The sequence below is a fragment of the Corapipo altera genome, unplaced genomic scaffold (assembly GCF_003945725.1).
Source record: "Corapipo altera isolate COAL_440 unplaced genomic scaffold, ASM394572v1 78, whole genome shotgun sequence".
Classification (NCBI taxonomy): Eukaryota; Metazoa; Chordata; class Aves; order Passeriformes; family Pipridae; genus Corapipo; species Corapipo altera.
This window is the reverse complement of record NW_020884904.1, coordinates 6,743,410-6,759,252: the sequence shown is the minus strand read 5'-3', so window position 1 is coordinate 6,759,252 and position 15,843 is coordinate 6,743,410. Positions and strand designations below refer to the sequence as shown.

The 15,843-nt window shown below is 40.0% G+C and overlaps 1 protein-coding gene across 4 annotated transcripts; it reads left to right on the top strand.

Moving 5' to 3' along the window:
• The first annotated feature begins 1,885 nt into the window (after nucleotides 1-1,885).
• Nucleotides 1,886-15,695, top strand: UEVLD (UEV and lactate/malate dehyrogenase domains). Of its 4 annotated transcripts, none has more exons than XM_027651212.1 (12): nucleotides 1,886-1,988; nucleotides 3,654-3,738; nucleotides 4,318-4,380; nucleotides 5,110-5,273; nucleotides 6,282-6,417; nucleotides 7,764-7,885; nucleotides 8,380-8,485; nucleotides 10,319-10,489; nucleotides 11,436-11,609; nucleotides 12,220-12,304; nucleotides 12,943-13,066; nucleotides 14,371-15,695. In XM_027651212.1, exons 1-12 carry the CDS (start codon nucleotides 1,947-1,949, stop codon nucleotides 14,533-14,535), a joined length of 1,437 nt encoding a protein of 478 aa, XP_027507013.1. In that variant the 5' UTR covers nucleotides 1,886-1,946; the 3' UTR covers nucleotides 14,536-15,695. The 4 variants fall into 4 exon arrangements, with proteins under 4 accessions (XP_027507013.1, XP_027507014.1, XP_027507015.1 ...); XM_027651213.1 differs by lacking the exon at nucleotides 1,886-1,988 and adding an exon at nucleotides 2,079-2,313; XM_027651214.1 differs by lacking the exon at nucleotides 1,886-1,988 and adding an exon at nucleotides 2,978-3,244.
• Nucleotides 15,696-15,843: the final 148 nt, after the last annotated feature.

Sequence of the window (15,843 nt, the reverse complement as noted above, 5' to 3'; positions counted from 1 at the left end):
CAGTTTTCTGTAGTTGTAGGGACAGAACTGGCATTTCTCACCATTTACCTAGCTGAACCTACTGTGTTTCCTCTGAACTGGACATCAGACTTGCATGGCCCACTTGGCAAAAGGCAGTTTTCTGGTATTTCTGCTGTGTGGTAGGGAGGCTTAAAAAATAAGAGGTAGATTTATGTAGGGAAAGTTCATGCCAGGTTTGTATTTACATGCTTGTAACTCCATAAAGATACAAATCAGTTTTGATACTATCAACAGAGGGAAGAAATTCCCACATCCCTACAATATCCATGTATGGTCTTATTTACAGAGATTACTTCTCTGTTATTGTGCACAGCCAGATTTCAAATTTGTGTTAACTTATTGAGAGAAGAAATACAAAGAGGAGGAAGGCAGTAACTGAGAACTGCCTGGAGCCATCACATGCTAGAAGAGACCTGCTGGAGGAACATCTGTATTTCCCATAGGGGCTCTGTCATGTTTTCCTGCAGATTTCATTTTCCTAATGCAGGAAGTGGCAGGCATTCTCATGGATGTGCACCTGACAAGGAGTTGCCTCAGGAGTAGCATGCAGGGAACCTGCAAAACCTCTGTTCTGTACTGGCATACCCTTGCCTGTTGTCCTATAGAACGTGTCTAAGTGGGCTCCTGGAGAGATTATTTTTTTCCACTGGAATTTCCACGCCATTGTTTATACACAGAAATTCAGAACTAGTAGCTTTCCAAGCACAACCCCCCATTATGATTGGTTAGTAATTTCCATAAAAGTTATGTAACCCCAGCTAACTTCTACACATGCTCAGGGGAAAGGTCTTCACCTTGGCAGGGGTCTTTCTGACCTCTAGGTGTGATTTTTGGTATTATACTGACAATAGTTCAGCTATAGGATACATGGACCTTGAGTATTTTGCCAAGTTAGCAAGGCATACATACACCAACATCTTGATTTACTACATCCTTAAAGCTTGTTAGTTCCAGAATGTCCTTGATTAAGGGGTGCTAACTGCTATCTGTTCTCACCTGGCTACTGTGTGCAGTTTTGAGCACCACAATATAAAAAAGACTTTAAGCTATTAGAGAGTGTCCAAAGAAGGGCCGTGAGGATGGTGTAGGGTCTGGAGGGGAAGCCTTAGGAGGAGGAGATGAGGTCACTTGGTCTGTTCAGCCTGGAGGAGACTGAGGGTCTTTGTGGTCTTCAATATCCTCATGGGGGGGAGTGGAGGGGCAGGTACCAATCTCTTCACTCTTGTGACCAGTGACAGGACTCGAGGAAATGGCATAAAGCTGGGTGACGTTGAGGTTGGATATCAGGAAAAGGTTCCTTAGCTTGGTCACTGGAACAGGTTCCCAAGGGGAGTGGTCACAGCACCAAGCCTGTCTGAGTTTGAGAAGCATTTAGACAGTGCTTCCAGGCACGCGGTGTGATTCTTAGGGTGTCCTGTGCAGGGCCAGATGTTGGACTCTATGATCCTGATGGGTCCCTTCCATCTCAGGATTTTCTATGATTCTATAAACAACATGCTGATTTACTGCATCCTCAAAGCTTGGTAGTTCCTGGATGTCCTTGTCTAGGGGATGCTGCGTGCTGCCTGTTCCTACACTGACTAGGTCTCTTTTCTTGCTGATTCGGCTTGAAAGTATGCAAACATCTTACATAAAAGAATATCCTGATTTCAGATAATCTCCACCTATTCCACATTTTGCAACACCATGGCGGGTGGAAACGGCACTCAGCCCAGAAGCTCTTTGCCACGGTCGCGTACTGAAGCGTTCACGTGCGTCAGAAGGAGAATTAAAATGACGGGGTTTTTTTGGTTTGTTTGGTTGGTTGGGGTTTTTTTCCACGTTTCCCTGGGCGAACCGAACCGCTGCCGCGCCCGGGACCATCCCGCCTCCCTGAGGGGCGTTGGGTGCCGCGCAGGGGCCGCCGGGACGCGGCGCGCGCCGCCATGGCGCTGGCGGAGGAGGCGCTGAGGCGGCAGCTGGGGAAGGTGCGCGCGCGGCAGGCGAGGGGAGGGGGCGCGCGGGGGGCCCCGCGCTGAGGCAGCGCTGAGGGAGGTGGGGGGGGGGAAAGGACGGCGGGAAGGGAAAGGTGCTGCGGGTCCAAAACGGCCGCTGGGAGGGAAGGGAGGAGGTTTCGTGGTGGTGGCTGGTGAAGGACTCCCCTCCCCTCCCGTCCCGTCCCGTCCCGTCCCGTCCCTGCTCTGTCCGTAGCCGAGCTTTAAGTTGCGCGTGAATTTATTCCCGTGACTCGGGACGTGCCTCCCGGCTGCAACCTTACTGTTCGCTCGGAGTTATCAATCCACCGGGGAATTGGTAACTTTACCCCCCCCCCCTTTTTTTTTTTTTTGGTGGCGTTCCCTGCGTTAGCACCTCCACGCCCTGGGAACACAGACGTGTTGTTGTAGCATCCCTCTGAGGGTTTTAATTTCCGTGTGAGAAACTGAGGTGGGCTTGTTTAAATTTTGGGCATGCCAGATAATTTCAGGTGCGGAATGAGCGAGGTCTGTGCCTAAGTCGCCTCATAAATCCTCTTATCTTTAGAATAGGGCAAACTATTTGATAGGAATAATGCCTCGTTTTGCATTACGAATAGAAGGGGGCCAGCTGGGGAAAGATGGCTTTGGTTTCACAACCAGATGAATCAACGCTTCCAAAAATGTGTTAAATCTAAGTTGTGCAGACATTCCTAATTTGGGCAGATTTAATTTTTTTATTTTTTTTTTCTTGCCTGACTTTGCAGTATCCTGTAAGACTGAATGGGGAGAAGCTGACTAAAAGGTGTTTCTTTTCAGCAGCTCTGTGTTTTCTTGTACAGAATGGAAAATATCCCCATAGCTGTAGCATTGCTGGTGGGGTACCAGACTGAAGACAAATTTGGTTTAAGCTACTTCTGTGTAACAAGTATTCCAGGGCAGTGAGAAGCTCTTTAAGCCACTGTCAGGCTGCAGTTGTGTTTGCTTAGGCAAGGGTTCCAAAACAACTCCAGGTTTCCTGAATGAGAAGCAGAGGCCTTAATCTAGGAAATGGAAAATTGTTCATAACTTTGGGATGTGGGAGGATGCAAATCTCTTGGAAGTTCAGGTATTGGACTGGCTGGGGACAATCTCAAGCAGCAGTGATTAATTTTCTCAGCTCTCAAAGACAGCATAAAAATGGAAAAAAAAATCCCAGAGGCTAATCACTTACACATTTAGTATGTTTGTGGCAATCAACATCTTACGAAACTCTTCTAAAATATGTGCAGGTGGATCTGAGTTTTACTGTGTCAGCAATAAAATAATCTCCTTTTTCTAAGAGGTTTATGTTTTTATATTGTTTTTAGTTATTGTGTGCAGAGGAGACTAAACTTTACTAAACCTCTGCTCACACAGCTGTGAATGGAAAGAAATGGTATGTAAGGAGTAATGTTCAGAATTTGAGTTCTTATGCAGCAACAGCAGACCTGTGATACCTTTAAAGCCTTTTTGTAATCAATTCTTTTAGATAATATATTTCACATCAAAACTACTAATAATACCACAAGTAATTATTACATTCCCCTTCTTGTGTTTCTGCCTTGTCTCATATCCTTTTTGCTATCTCTGGTAAAGAAAGAAGCCTTTGAAGTGAAACTTTTTTTTCCTGATTTTTTTTTTTGTCCTCCCCCTTCCCAGTATAAGTTCAGAGACCTGACCATAGAAGAGCTGAAGAATGTTAGCAAGACATACCCAAACTTCACATTCTCCATGAACACGTACAGTAAGAAGTGATACAATTACTTTGAACTAATTGTGGGGATTCTTACTTGCCATAGATTCAGACTGTGTATAACAGAACCTAAATAGTGTGAATATCTTTCAGTTGTGTTCCTGTCTTTACTTTGACTCTTCTAAGAGTGCATAAATATAAAAACTATAAAAACCTCGATGACTTATTCACTTCATTTTATTTCAACTTGTCAGTAATTATAGAAGATTGATGTTTTAAAATCTTTATATGTAACACCATTTTCCACATTTTTCATGATTGTATTGAAAGCATTTTGCTATTTGTATCTTATAGAGTGTACTTCCAGCATCCCTCAGCCTGACTGAAAATTCCTGCAACATCAGAATTACCTAGGACAAGGGATTTTCAGACTAATGATGCAATTTTCATTAAGATTCCATTAAGGAAATACTGAAAAGGGGAGGTAGCATTCTAGTCTTGGCTCTTTCAGGGGCAGTGTGGTTGATTTCTAAAGAAAAATCGCTGTTGTATGTTGGTAGTTGCAGATGGGATTACCATCACAGACTTGAAAGCATTTATTATTTTTTAAAATCACATTTTTAATTTCAGCCTTCAAGGATGGATCCCAGAAGGACCTCCTGAATTTTAGTGGTACTGTTCCAGTGAAATATGGTAAGATAAGTCAAGTTTTCTTGCCAGTTATGAATCTAATTGTGAAATGTGTTGGGTACTGCCTCTTAGCAGTAGTGCAGCTTCTTTAAAGAGGGCTAGAAAGGATTTTGGGTGAATTGGCAGAAGCCACTTCTGCAAAAACAGGTGCAGATGCAAAAACAGATGCTGAAATTAAAAATTATTAATTATATAGGTAAATTAACTATTAAAAAGTCATGTAGTTTGAGACTGTGTAGGCAAACTCTTTGGTTCTAATGGTGGTTGTGTGAACTCTATATATACAAGCCCTATGCTTGTACAGGCAGTGCCCAAAAATAACCAGTAGGTAATTTTTTATTTTTAACTTGAAGCCTTTGGTAAAGCTCTTAATAGCTGCCTCTTTGCACTAGTTGTTAAGTCCTAAAATAAATATGAAATGGTACCTTTAAGTGATTTCTTTGCTGGGAAAAGAGGACACCTTGGCTGATAAGAGGACCTTGGGAAGCAAAACAACCACAGAGCATTATATTAAGAAAGACACAATCAGTAGCACTTCAAGTTGATCCAGACAAGTCTGTGTTTGTTAACTAGCCTAAGTAACATAAATGCTCTGTGTGAATCTGGAAAGCTATCTCTCAGGCTTTTTTGCTTTGTTATTATGAAGTGTAAATCACATCACACACATGACTGATTTTTAGTGCCTCTTCCCAATGCAGAAGTTACTAATGGCTTTTATTTTGTGTTGAACAGGTAATTCCTATAACATACCTATTCAGCTGTGGATTCTGGATTCTCATCCCTTTGCTCCCCCCATTTGCTTCTTGAAGCCAACTGCAAACATGGGCATTTCAGTGGGAAAGCATGTTGATGCTCATGGCAGGATTTATCTGCCCTACCTGCAGAACTGGAGCCATGTAAGAGGTGGAGTGGCTGACAGGGGGGGGGGGAAGTACTTGGGAACAATGCATGGTATCATATTGAGATCCGTGGAGTGGAGTGAGTAAGGTTCAGGCCTTTTTGTTTTCTGCATTTTTTTTGTTAGTTTTAAATATGCAATAGTTATGCAAAGAGAAGCAGAATGTTGTGTCTCTTGAAATTACAGCTTTCAGGCAGTTCAAAGCAATTGTAAAGGAAGTTGTAAGTGATTTGAAGGAAAATTGTTTTAAACTGAAGAAGAGGGACCGAGTTTGTTCCAAAGCAGTTAAGCCTCATGATACTTTGTTGCTGTTAATAGTGAGTCTTAGCACTAGACTAATTGAGTATCCCTAGGAAAGTTCAATGGCAGGTTCTACTTTTTGGGCATGTCTCTGTTGGCAGAGCTCTGAAACAGCACAGAGATTCTAGAGCCAGTGCTGCTGCAAAATGATTCTGTGCACTGTGTTAAATTACTCACTTAAATGGGACTGCCAGACCAGTAAAAAATGATTTAATGAATTCCAGCTTTCTGAAATGGATGGACTATATTTTACTTTATTGATATAGACATTCCTATGAGAACTTTTACTGACTTCACTGTGTATTTTACCTGAAGAAGGGCTGAATTGCAAGAACTCTGGACAGTTAAGCTCATCTGAGAAGACTGAACTATCTTTCCTTTAGCTAGGATTTGTCCCTTTTATGATACTGGATGTGGCTATATCAAAGGTTTCCATATGTTCATGGATGCCTTCAAAAATTAGTTGCACTGCTAATTTCAATTTTAGAACTCCTTTTTTGTTAAATTACTTTCCAAACAGAGGTATGGAGTAAAAGGATCTTTTCAAAAAGTGATGCTTTTCTTTCCCTTAAATGTTCGTGTAAATATTAAGAGTGTCAATATTTATGATTTGGTTAAGCTGTGTATAACTATGGGAGCTCACAGCTGGTATCACATTATGAAATAGCTAGTCAGCTGTTTTGTCTTCTGTATTGCTATATTTCAGCCTAAATCAACTGTCATTGGATTAATCAAGGAAATGATTGCAAAGTTTGAGGAAGAGCTCCCTTTGTATTCACTGTCATCCTCTGATGCAGCCAGGCAATCAGAACTTCTGTCCTACATTGCAAAAATTACAGAAGGTGTGGATGTTTTCATGAACTTGTTTCTAATGTTCTTTGATATATTCATTTATTGTTATTACTTGATATCACAAAGAACACTACACAGTTTTATTATCTGAATTTTTGGTGTTTGCCTGTCCACAGTGTTTTGTGTTTTCTCTGTGTAGTCAAAAGTATTTCTTTGAACAGAGAGCTCAGATTCTCCTTATTTAGTAAGCAGCTTGTTTTGGATGTTTGCATTTAAGCCTACTGAAAACTACTGTAGACTTGGTACTACTAATTTTTTGGAAATTACTTTAGGAAAACTCAGTCTGAGATTTTATGGAAGGGAGATGTGATTTTACTCTGAACAAGTTGATTTTACCCAATCCTAGTCATGCATTGTCTCAGATCTCACTCACTCTCACACTCAGTCACAAGCCCTGAGACCCAGCTGACCCCAGTCACTGCTGTGCAGCACTGAGAACAAGGAACACTGGCTGTGGAGTTCATTTCATGTGTCTTAAGTTCTCCTTGTTCAGCGCTGACAAGCTGATTTTGGACTTGTGTTTTATACCCTTCAGGAGTGGATGCAATTTGGCATTTTGCCTCATTGCTTTATCTCACCCATTTTAAGTCTTGGGCAAAATTCCTGAATTTCACAGTTCCCAGGTTTTCCGTCCCTGGGTGTTTTATGGCTCCAGTCCTGTTACTCTTCATCCTGATGCATTTTCTTCAGGTCAGTCTTTTCTTCTTCCTTTATTTAGTGCAGTCACAGATGGTGATCTGTGGCAGCTTGTGCAAACCTTCCCCTTTAACCCTTTTCTGCTGTTCTTCTGGTAATTGTGTACACAAACTGCTTGTGAGCTCAAACGTGGTGTGCACATGATACACATTTCTAGGCAATCAATCTTAAATGTTTCGGTTACAAATCTCTCTGCATTGTACTCAGAATGAGAATCACTGTGTTGCCAGTAGCATTGGCTGAGCAACCTCAGGTTCTTGTATTTTAATCAAATTCCATTTTGCATGTCTTTTCGAAATAGAAATCTTCTACAAATTTTTTGACCATGGTATGTATTGACATCTGTAACAGTAGCAAAGGGAGCGTTGTTTGTGTGATGTTAGTGTCTAGCTTCTTGCTATTGTTATGCTCATATATTTCTACTTAGTGAAAAAACATTCCTATCTAAAGAGGAATATTTGTGTTTTACAACCTTGCAGGTTGTGATGAATTTTCTGCAGTCAGGCTTGACCACTGTTTTGAAAAGGTTTGTGCAATTTGATTTAACTCTGGCACAACCATGATCCTGTATGAAGTAGCAATACTTGTATTAATACAGTGTGGATTAGCACCTAAATTTATGATTTTCTTTTACTTGTAGGAGAGACTGACATGAAATCAAGGAGTAAAACTGGAGGCAAAAATGAAGGATGTTTTAATAAAATTACTGTTGTTGGAGCTGGAGATCTTGGCATTGCATGTGTGCTAGCAGTTGCAGCAAAGGTACATAATTACAAAATAGTATAAAAATAGCAACAGACCTGATTAATAGAGAGGCTTCCAGTCTAGTTCTTAGTGTCTGACACTAAGAAATACTTCAGCAGTTTTAACAGCCCCATCACTGCTTAAGTCATTTGCCTCTTCAGTTAACTTACAGACATGCAGAAGTGTTAATTTCTGCCCTGCTTTCTCAGTCAGCTTTTTTTAAGTCAAAGGATTGAATATTGAATTCCCTTACTTTGAAAATCCTTACTTAAAGGGTTCTTGCCTGAGTGGTGGTCTCTTACAATTGGGATCTCCTAGTCCCCTGGAAAAGGAGAGTTTTCCTGAACTAAATTCTTTTTCCTGTGATTTGACTGTAATCTTGGTCAGTAATTTTGTTTGGTTTGTACACAGTGCAACAAACACTGGAATTGGAGGAATTTTGGTTTTTACTCCTTACTCCCACAAGTTTCGGTTTGTTTTCTTGTTGATCTGTGTTATTTTTATTCATACAGGGTGTTGCAGACAAGGTGATTCTTTTGGATCTTTCTGAAGGTGCAGCAAAAGGAGGGACCATGGACTTGGAGATCTTTGCTCTGCCAAATGTGGAGATCAGCAGAGGTATTGGATGTTGTTTCTGGAATGGGAGCGAGTGCTGTACTGTGTGTGCTTGTGCTTGTTTTAATGAGGGCAGGACATCTGGGGAGACAGAGGGGCATACAGGCTGTCTTTTGTAAAAGCTGTATTCTTTTCATAGCTTCTTGCTCTCCTCTGTCTCTTCAGAGTAAAATTGGAAAGGAAGGTTCAGCAAAGCTTGAAAGCTTTTATTTCAGGCTTTTTTCATTGTTTATAGAGGTAGAGGTATGTTAGTCTGTACTTCCAGGGTAAGAGGCTGATGCTGAGATTGGACTCATGCAGAAATACATAGAAGCCAAGCTGATACTTCAGTGTCAGAAGCAGAGAGAGGGAAAGAAGGGGGAAAAATATGTTAGGGAATTGGAGAGAGCTGTGAGACCAGTGTTAAAAAGGCTGATAAAGAAAGGAATTTTTCAAAATTCAGCTTTTCTAAATTGATGTTCATTAAACATGCCAATAGTTAGTTAGTTCAATAGTATCACTGCATATTCAAACAATGAGTTCTTAAAAATCTTGTCCTCAGTTAGCTGTGAGTGTGCAATTCAACAGAGTCGATGCCATGTCTCTCTAATTAGTGATGATGGCCACAGACTTTGGTCTGGGTTGCAGAGCTTGGGGCGGTGCAACTCGGAAGCTCTTCCACAGAGGAAGCTGAAACTGAAATGAGCAACTTCCTCGTTCTTCCTTGCTTGTGTGTCATGTTTGCATGTTCCTTGCACTCTCTGCAAGAGGAAATGAGGGGCTTTCTTGTGCTTCTGTTGTAATTTATCTTGATTTCGAGACAGGGACTTGTTCTGGTTCCACCAGGCATCTTTGTTGCTTATTCTGCAGCTGGCATTGCCTGCTGTACGTTCTTTGATCTTATCTTGCAGGTTTTACTGCTAGCACACTTTTTTCCTGAACCCTGGTTGTGCAACTGTATCACAAATCTGTTTGTGCCTTTGTGGTCACCTATTATATGTTTACATTTAGCTGTGGTACAAAAAGCTTGTATGTTGTTGCTGGCTGTGCTCTGAGTAGTGTTACAGTATTGCAAAATGCTTGTACACTGTCACCTGTTATTTTATTATGCTTATATCTAGATTTAGGGCAAGCTGGTATTAATTATATCCTTAGTATGCTTCCAGTTTGTCAGTGCATTAGGCCTCTGCCTTGGCATCAGCTGGTTCCAGAAGTGGTGCAACAGTCAAATCACCTTGTTGCTGTGCCCAGACTGATCACCTGTGTGGTACTCAGATGTTTAAAGTTACCTGCTCAAGGCAGCTTTGACTTACAAATTCCTGCAGCAAACGTGGTTGCGTGTTTCCTTGGGCTAATAAATACATGGGTTTTTACTGGAGTTAATAAACAGACTTGAAGTGCTTTTTATGATTGTCTACATGTCCTTGAGTGAGGTATAAGATCAAAAATTAGGAGTAAAATCTTTCCCCTTCTTTAACAATTGGAATAAAAATGAAGGAGGATTTTCAGAGATGTATTTTTTTTCCTCTCTTGCCAAGAAAACTTGGAAAAGTTTATCTGTCAACGCTATCTAGATTATTTTCTGGTCCCTACCATGTAACCTTGGACAAATTGCAGTCTGCCTTCTGCATTTGGCAATTGTAAAACAGGAAAGTAGTTCTGTGGGAGAGCTGTGTCTTACAGGTGCTGTGAAAGTGCTCCAAATTCCACACTGGGGAAATTGGGAGGGACAGGAGGTGAAGAATCCCTAATTAAGCTGGATGCTGCAGTTCAGCCTTTAGAATGGCTCTTCATGTTGCATCCAAGACTCAATAGAATGACATACATTTTAAAAACCTCTTTTCTTTGTATTTTCAGATTTTTCTGCTTCTGCTGATTCAAAAGTCGTGGTAGTTACAGTTAATTCTCTGGGTAATGCTCAGACTTACCTTGATGTCATACAAAGCAATGTGGATTTGTTCAAAGGCATTATTCCAGCAATATCACACTACAGTCAGAATGCTGTTCTCCTTGTTGCTTCTCATCCAGGTATGTTGGTACTTTGCAAAATGTTCTGTCCCTTACACAGCTTTTTCTTTGACCTGTTTTAAAAATATGTTACTGCTGAATACACCCACATAGTCAGAACTTCTTACCACTCTGAAAGATGTTTTCCTTTTCAGCTTTGAGCAGGACACTGTCTTTGAGGGTTTTTTCTTTACTGTTACCAAGATAAAAGAAAATAGTATACTTTGTTTTGTATAAAAGGTATGTATTTCTGTATGTTTCTGTATGTAGTTTCGACCTGACTGTGTCTACAAGATTCACATCCATTGGCTGTTGTCTTGTCAGTTGTGATTTTCATGTACACATTTCCCCTGTGCAGGAAGGACAGATGCATGTGTGTTATGTGCCATATGATCACACAGGCTACTAATATACAAAGTATAGTGTTCATAGTAAATATTGCAGCTATATTTTGGTGAAAGGTTTAAATCTGTTGGGTCAGTGATACTGTGAACTAAGACAAAGCAAGATCACTACTTAAAAGGGAAAGAAGTAAGTGTGAGCCTCTGTCCTGTGAATGCATTGAAGACAGCCCTTGTGTCTATATCTCAAGTGACTCTTCCTCCCATTTTTGGGCTGTGGAGATGGAGCAGAGAGTGCTTGCCAAATGAAAATAAATTAAGCACTGGCTGAATTAAATGTACAAGCCTGTGAGATTTTTGATATAGGGAAGTGTGGTGGCTTATTCTGAAGTTTCACTTGATTTCTCTTAAAACTTTCCTCGGGCTGTGAATTTTTTTCACCTCCTCCCCACCTGACTTGGTATTTTAGGTCGAAATAAACTACCAGTATGTTCTTACATGCTCATGCATTTTCTAAAGTAAACAACTTGGTCCAGAGTTTTTCGTAATTGTGATTCAGAGTTTGCAGTTGTGTTGAATTGTGTGAGTGGTCCTTCATTGGCAACATCCTTTCCTTTCACATTTAGTTGAAGTAATGACATATGTGGCGTGGAAGCTGAGCGCCTTTCCCAAAAGCAGAGTGATTGGAGTAGGTGCCAATCTTGACTCGGAGAGATTTCAGTACATACTGACAAACCTTTTGAAAGCAGAGGTGCTGGCAAAAGATGCCTGGGTTATTGGTGAACAAGGGGAAGACAAAGGTAAAGTGATACTTTCTTATAACTATGAGCACATAATGTCCTGGCAATGCTTAAGTAATTGAATATTGAAAGAATAATTGAGGAAAATAATGAAGGTAATAAGAAAAGTAATGAGTGGTAGATTTTCATAATGGGTCTAAGTAAGACAGTTTTGGTGTGTACCAAAGTCTGTAGACCTGGAGTGAAGCAGAAGTATTTGACATTTGTCACAGTCAAAAAACCAAAAATTACAAACCCACAAAAAACCCCCAACCAACCTCATGCTGGTTTTCTTTTTGGCTTTAACAATATAGTAAGAATGCAGGTTAGAGGTACTGAAAGAGGAAGGAAATGTGGTATAATATATGGCAGGTTACTGCTACTGTAACAATTATTACACATTATTTCAGTCATCTTTAAGCAAGTGTCTCTGGCAAGGTGCTACTATAGAGTTTATTTCATCACTCCAGGGAACATTAAAAAGTTGTCATCTACATTTGGGTTGTTGTGGAGGAAGGAAAGATTGGAAAGCCTGAATTTTTCTTTTTATTTTTCTTTTCCTCACCTTATCTGGTACCTATGTTAGTCACTGTTTAGATGTGCACTTAAGCATTGATTTTTTTCTATTTAGTATCATCGTGGACCAGTTATAATTTAGCTGCAAATCAAACAGAAGGAATGGCTGCTCGTAACTCAAGGGAAAAGGTGGCCAACAGGTAATGCCATTATAACCCTTTCCTTTTCTTTAGGTACTTGATGTTTGCAGAGTTTCTCCTTTTTCTCTTTATGAATTGGGTGAACTTTGCTCTAAAATGCTCATACATTGAGTTTATAGCAGATTGTAGGTCGGGTTGTCATTGTCCTTTATATTTGTGTGTATGGTCACTGTTTTTCTGAAGTTCTTAATAAAGTTATGCCTGTGGCAATCTAAGGAGAAGACACCAGAATATCCACTGGAATGTCAGAGGCTGCCAGTTCAGTTGTGTGTTAAAAAAAAAATAGTAGACAAGCCTTCTGACACACTTTTCTCAGAGCTTGTGTTGGAAGCATTTGCTTCAAAGCAAAGCACAGCTTTGGGTGAATTTGCCTGATTCAATTAGCTGTGTATTAGTTACACCTCTTGACAGAAAAGAGAATTGTTACTACTGCGGGTAAAAAGTATTGTAAAGAAATTTTTTAAAGCAATTCTTTATTCCATTCTGTTGTTTCCAAAATAGAGAATCATATTTTTATAGTATACTATACCTGATATATGGTGCACTTAATCTGTCTTTTGAGTTTTACATATAAACCAAAATAGGAATAATTAAAATCTAAACATCATGTTTTTCTCCTTTTCCTGGTTTATATATAGAGCTATGGAAGTTCTGAAGGGAAAAGGTCAGAGATCTTGGTCTGTTGGGCTCTCAGTTGCTGGTTTGACTGACAGCATTCTGAAAGATAGAAGAAAGGTTCATTCTATATCCACTCTGGCAAAGGTAAATGTGTTATTAATATCTTTTGGTTGGCAGTGTAATTATATTATTTATACTGGATATGACCATTAATTTTAGCAGACAGGCATGTCTGAAGCAATGCTACTGCTGTTGCTTTTTTCCAACCACAGCTTTCAAATATAGTCCAAAAATGAGTAAAAATCAGTTACTGCTTTAATCTGAAACCAATATTAAAAGTGGATTATTCTCCCAAAAATACAAGTCCAAAAGGGAAATACATTCAAGGTTGCTGACCAGCACCCCTGCAATAGCTGGATTTGGCAAATGAAAAAAAATGTGTGAATTGCAGTTCCTGAGTGTTTAGTATTGAATGCAGATTTTTTTAGAGGCTGAAAGAGTTCAGTATCTTTTATGAAAGTACAAAATGCATTTCTGCCAGTATTTTATTTGACCAGGTTTGAAACAGCTGCCTTTTTACTCCTCGATACTTTAATTAGAGGCGAAGGTTATGAAGCTTTAGTTAACTTAAAATTATAGACTGAACTTTGTTTAAAGCCTATCCTAGGAGGCTTCATTGAAGCATTAAGTCACTTCGTATGACGAGAAAACCCATGTTGAAACATGTACTTGTCCCTTCAAATTAGAGCCTTCCAAAGGGTGATTTGCATGTCCCAGTGCAGGGAAGCTCCTGCTTATTCTTTCGAGTACAAACACGTACCTAATTTCATCATTATGTTTCAAATAAAGTTTTTGACAGTTTATGAACTAAATTCAGATACAGAGGGGTGACAAATCTTTTACATTCTGTAGTTACTCTCCAGTTTAAAATTTCCCATACAGATCCTAAAAATAAACACGGTCTACAGTGTAAACTTGAATTAGAGGGATATAAGTTGGATGAATTCTCTCACAAAGTAAATATGGGATCAATATTTGAAAAATGTTCCCCAAATAGCTCTCTTTGGCTATATTTTTTTAATTTATTTTAGTCAGTCTTAAAAGAACTAATGATACCATACTATCAAGTGTCCCTGCTTGTTCTACCTAAGGAATGGGTGTTAATAATATAAACTTTGCCTGTGTTATAGAGATATGATATATCTATGTTGGAAAACTCCTCCAAGCGTGGCATGGTTCACAAATTTTTATCTGCACCGTAATCTTTTCCAGTTTCTATACAGTAACCCATTGCAGAGTATGTAAAATAACTGGAATTTGACCCATCCAAACACCATATGATGGAATATCCTCACTTAATTAAAATAAGCAATTCTTTTGTGTACGTCCATGCTTCAGATGGCACGTGCAAGTAACCGTGTGACAGTGTTCTTTGTGTGTTGTTTCAGGGATGTTGCAATATAAACAGTGAAGTGTTCTTAAGTCTCCCATGTATTCTTGGAACCAAGGGAGTGCTTGAAATGGTCAAACTGGAAGAAAACCCACTGGTGCAAGAGAAACTGCAAAGCAGCGCAGGATCAATTCATGACCTTCAGCAGCAGCTGAAGCTGTGAGGAAGCACAAGGGAGGCCTCTGTGTCTGCTCACACAAGTCAGAGATTTGCAAGGCAGAAGAGGTTGCTTCGTATATATGGATTTCTATATAAAACAGGAAGTTTTGTTACTTTACTTTCCCGAAGTGCTTTCTCAGTTTTGGCTTAAATTATGTAATACTGCTCTGTACAGTAATGTCTGCTTTGAAAAGTGCACTTTTGGTAGCCAAAATGGGGAGGGTAATATGCAAGAATGTTTTACCTGAATTCAGGTGACATTCGGGTCTGATTTTTGGTTGCTAATTATAGCCTGATTCTTGGGTTAATCTTAGCTCTTTGCACCTCATTCCATAGCTCCATCTTTCATGGCTGTTGCTGATGCTCTTATGTCAATGAACTGCTAATTGCCTCCTACTAATCCTGCTAATGGGAGCACAGTGTTAGCAATACCCTCCAGAGCTGAAGTATTGGATATGGATTTGTGTGGCATGCTTAATGCTGTCAAGAATATTCTGGTCATGACTTGTTTTGCTTTTATTTCGTGAAGACATTCAGAGCACTAAGGCATCTACACTTCTCAGTACACACATGCAGCACTGCAACAGGTGCTCTTCCAGAATGGGCTTCAAATAAAGGATAAAATCCGGCAGTTAAGGAATGCAGAAGTGTCTGTGCATTCAGACCTCGCTCCAAAGCCAGCTGAGGGCAGTGAGCTGGATGAAGTTCCTTCATCAGGCTGAGGAACATACAGCTGCTTGAGAAGGCAACAGAACCTGTAACCCACCTCCTTAGAGGCCAGGGGTGGGATGAAAAAGCTGGATGTGCATTTTTAGATAAGTCAAAAAGCAGATGTTTTTTGAGATTTTTGGGGGGTTCTAACTTCTTGATTTGCTGTACTGTAAAAGATTGTATTCATCCTGGCTGTACCTCAGCATCACATTGCAGGCAGAGGAGATGTGGGCTCCACTCCTGCTGTGTGCAGCTTAGGAACGTCATTCCATGTTGATGCTTTGAGGGGAGTCTGGTTTTAATGAATGTATATGAAGAATTGATGAAGCTTTCTAAGCAAAAGGAGGGTCTGTGGCAGAGCCAAAGATCTGTTCCTTTGTGCCTTCTGCTTATATCTCACAAAGAACCAGACTTGCAAGGAGTTCTGGGTGTATATTGATCTCAGAACTGAGATAAAAATAGAAAGAAAAAAGCCTTCAGTGATCAGACCTTTTTTTTTTGTGGAAAACTCGAATTTTTTTATTGTGGTGGTCAGTGGTGGGACAAAATTAGTGATGGCTGCAAGTAACCAAATTTGCTGCTGTATTTTTAAAAACCACGG